Genomic DNA, 1,508 nt, shown 5'->3' with positions numbered 1-1,508 from the left:
AGGAGAACCTCATCGACTGCTCGTGGGCGCAGGGCGACATGGGGTGCGGCGGCGGGCTGCCCTCCCAGGCCTTCCAGTACACACTTCATCATCGTCAGCCATCATCCGTCACCCTCGCTCACCATGTTGCATGTCGTGTGTCGTGTCGCATTATCGTACCATTGCGGTGGCGTGTGCGCACACACACACACATGCAGGTATGTGATCGACAACAAGGGCATCGACACCGAGGCGCGGTATCCGCTGGCGTCGGTGTGGATCTCGGACTGCACCGCGCCCGAGCTGTGTCCGTGCACCTACAACCAGTCCGCGGGGGCGGTGGGCGCCGTCGTCGCGTCGTACACGTCCCTCCCGGCTGGCAGCGAAGCCGCCCTCGCTCACGCCCTCGCCACCGTCGGACCAGTACTACCGCCAGCACTGCCCCTGTCTAGCCTAGTTCCTGACGCGTGTCGTGTGTGTCGTGTGTGTCGTGTGTGTCGTGTCGTGTCGTGTCGTGTCGTGTCGTGTCGTGTCATGTCGTGTCGTGTGTGTCGTGTGTGTCGTGCTGCACAGATCAGCGTGTGCATTGATGCCGAGCAGGGACTGCAGTTCTACTCGGGCGGCGTGTTCTCGTCGCGATCGTGCGGCTCGGCTCGCACTGACCTCAATCACGCCGTGCTCGCCGTAGGCTACGGCAGCGTTCCCGTGGTACGCACACGACACACGCGCGCCATCGCACACGCACACACGCAACTGCGTCGACATATATTGAGAGCTGACAAATGGTACAGAATGGTACGGAGGTGGAGTACTACATCGTCAAGAACTCGTGGGGCCGGAGCTGGGGCATGGACGGCTACGTCCTCTTCGCGCGCGGCTCCAACATGTGCGGCATCGCCACGCTTGCCACTTACCCCAGCGTGATCTGATGATCGCCCCACTACACGTCCGCCCTGTTTCCTGTTTTTGTACATATTACTTTATAAAGTCATCACACCGCACACGCACACGCACCACCGCACACACCACCGCACACACCGCACGTACAGTAGTTCATCAAAGGAGTGTTTGGATGTGTCGTCGCGACGGCGTAGTCTCGCCGCCGGGCGGGCGGTGGTGCTCGGTCGCCTTGCGCGGCGGCAGCGGCGGAGGCGGCGGCGCCCAGCCGCTGCTGGCGAGATAGGTCGCGCGGGCGGCGATGAGCGAGGTCGACGGCAGGTGGAAGGGCAGCGTCGACGACGGGTGCAGGAGGCCGAGGCACCGCTCCAGCTCGCGCCGCATGCTCCGCAGGTCGAGCGGATGCACGCACTCGTCCGTCCCGGTCTTCGATGACGACGAAGATGAGGCTGATGACGATGAACGTTGAGGGGCCGAGGGTTGGAAGAGCTCGTGACCCAGACACGCCTTGAGCTTGCCCAGGTGGCGATAGGCCTTGAGCGTCAGCTGGTAGACCCAGGTCCTCGCCTTCCGGAGCGTCGTCGTCATCGCTGGCATTGTCGTTGTCATCGTTATGGGCCTTGCCCTTGGCT

General features: G+C 63.3%; 1 protein-coding gene across 1 annotated transcript; it reads left to right on the top strand.

Annotated features, from left to right (window-relative positions):
* Nucleotides 1–38: 38 nt before the first annotated feature.
* Nucleotides 39–908, top strand: ACA1_056670 (cathepsin Llike cysteine protease; the record flags this gene model as incomplete). Its single annotated transcript, XM_004354508.1, has 4 exons — nucleotides 39–76; nucleotides 198–402; nucleotides 553–687; nucleotides 771–908. 4 exons carry the CDS (start codon nucleotides 39–41, stop codon nucleotides 906–908), a joined length of 516 nt encoding a protein of 171 aa, XP_004354560.1.
* Between the last annotated feature and the right edge of the window lie 600 nt (nucleotides 909–1,508).

Source organism: Acanthamoeba castellanii, assembly GCF_000313135.1.
Source record: "Acanthamoeba castellanii str. Neff unplaced genomic scaffold scf7180000084597, whole genome shotgun sequence".
Taxonomy (NCBI): Eukaryota; Discosea; order Longamoebia; family Acanthamoebidae; genus Acanthamoeba; species Acanthamoeba castellanii.
The sequence above is the reverse complement of the archived record's forward strand: the minus strand, read 5'-3'. Positions and strand labels throughout refer to the sequence as shown.